This window comes from Amphimedon queenslandica, unplaced genomic scaffold (assembly GCF_000090795.2).
Source record: "Amphimedon queenslandica unplaced genomic scaffold, v1.1 AMPQUscaffold_10172, whole genome shotgun sequence".
Classification (NCBI taxonomy): domain Eukaryota; kingdom Metazoa; phylum Porifera; class Demospongiae; order Haplosclerida; family Niphatidae; genus Amphimedon; species Amphimedon queenslandica.
This window is the reverse complement of record NW_003549557.1, coordinates 4,256-5,504: the sequence shown is the minus strand read 5'-3', so window position 1 is coordinate 5,504 and position 1,249 is coordinate 4,256. Positions and strand designations below refer to the sequence as shown.

The following is a 1,249-nucleotide window of genomic DNA, read 5'->3' as shown; positions in this document are numbered from 1 at the left end:
GATATGTCTATGTTACCTAAAAAGTTGGAGCAAATTTTGATAAAAATTATTTGCAATTTTTAGCTGTAGCCAAAACGCTATATGTTAAAAAATTTAGGACAATTACAAAAAAATTTTGCTAATAATATTAACCGCCTACCTCTTTCTCTCTCCCTCTTCCTGTTATTTCCTTATATAGTCATGCTTCAGTTGTTGCAGTGATGGTAATATTGCTATGTGGGATCTTCGTAATCGTGAGATGACAAGACTATTAAGAGGTCACACTGATGGAGCTAGTTGTGTTGATATTGCACCTGATGGTAATAAACTATGGACTGGTAGTCTTGATGCTACTGTAAGATGTTGGGATCTAAGAGAAGGAAGACAACTACAACAGCAAGACTTTAATAGTCAGATATTCTCATTAGGATATTGTCCTACTTCTGATTGGCTAGCAGTGGGGTAAGATAAAAGTATTTTAAAGTTATTATATTGCTTACGTTATTTCCATTGCATGAAACAAACATAAAGTAGCTACTTGTTACAGGCTCCATATATTGTCATCAATGAAAACTAAACCCACAAATTAGTGTATGAGGATCAAATGCTGAAAGCTTTAGAACTACAAAATTAATCCCACTATATCACTGTATGCTTGTATACTTTATATAGCAATAGTCTTATTAATTATTAGCAGTATTAGATAAACCAATGGTTTAATGTGTGTGTGTGTTTATGTATTATTAGTATGGAGAGCAGTAGTGTTGAAGTCCTTCGTGTGAGTGGTCCAGATAAGTATCAGTTACATTTACACGAGTCTTGTGTACTGTCACTCAAGTTTGCTCACAGTGGTAAATGGTTTATAACTACAGGAAAGGATAATCTACTAAATGCATGGAGAACACCTTATGGTGCTAGTATATTCCAGGTACATAGTCCATTATTATTAACATTAACTGTACAGTGGTATTTGTACTTGTTACTATTATTATATGTGTGTGTGTAGTCTTATTTATAATTATACATTAATGTACAATGAAATAATGATTGTATCCTATACATACAGATGTCTGAAAGCAGTAGTGTTTTAAGCTGTGACATATCAGTTGACGATCGTTTTATTGTTACTGGATCTGGAGACAAGAAGGCTACAGTGTATGAAGTTATACTATGAGGTATAGTTTGAATAGTTTACTATAGTATAAAAAGTAATTGTCATTATTTTATTTATTGTTGTGTCCAGTAGGTGATATTTGACTTGTAATGAATA

The 1,249-nt window shown here is 32.4% G+C and overlaps 1 protein-coding gene across 2 annotated transcripts; it reads left to right on the top strand.

Moving 5' to 3' along the window:
* Positions 1-161: 161 nt before the first annotated feature.
* Positions 162-1,249, top strand: LOC100639256 (protein groucho-1-like). 2 transcript variants are annotated; one of them, XM_020006271.1, is made up of 4 exons: positions 162-441; positions 727-907; positions 1,046-1,154; positions 1,226-1,249. In XM_020006271.1, exons 1-3 carry the CDS (start codon positions 215-217, stop codon positions 1,151-1,153), a joined length of 516 nt encoding a protein of 171 aa, XP_019861830.1. In that variant the 5' UTR covers positions 162-214; the 3' UTR covers position 1,154; positions 1,226-1,249. The 2 variants fall into 2 exon arrangements, with proteins under 2 accessions (XP_019861830.1, XP_011408410.2); XM_011410108.2 differs by having other exon boundaries at positions 1,223-1,249.

What these genes read in the sequence shown, in the direction of transcription:
- LOC100639256 (XM_020006271.1), top strand. Translation starts at nt 215, where the DNA reads ATGTGGGATCTTCGTAATCGTGAGATGACAAGACTATTAAGAGGTCAC. An exon ending in TCTGATTGGCTAGCAGTGGG is followed by an intron (nt 442 to 726) that starts GTAAGATAAAAG and finishes ATGTATTATTAG; the next exon opens with TATGGAGAGCAGTAGTGTTG. An exon ending in ATGGTGCTAGTATATTCCAG is followed by an intron (nt 908 to 1,045) that starts GTACATAGTCCA and finishes CTATACATACAG; the next exon opens with ATGTCTGAAAGCAGTAGTGT.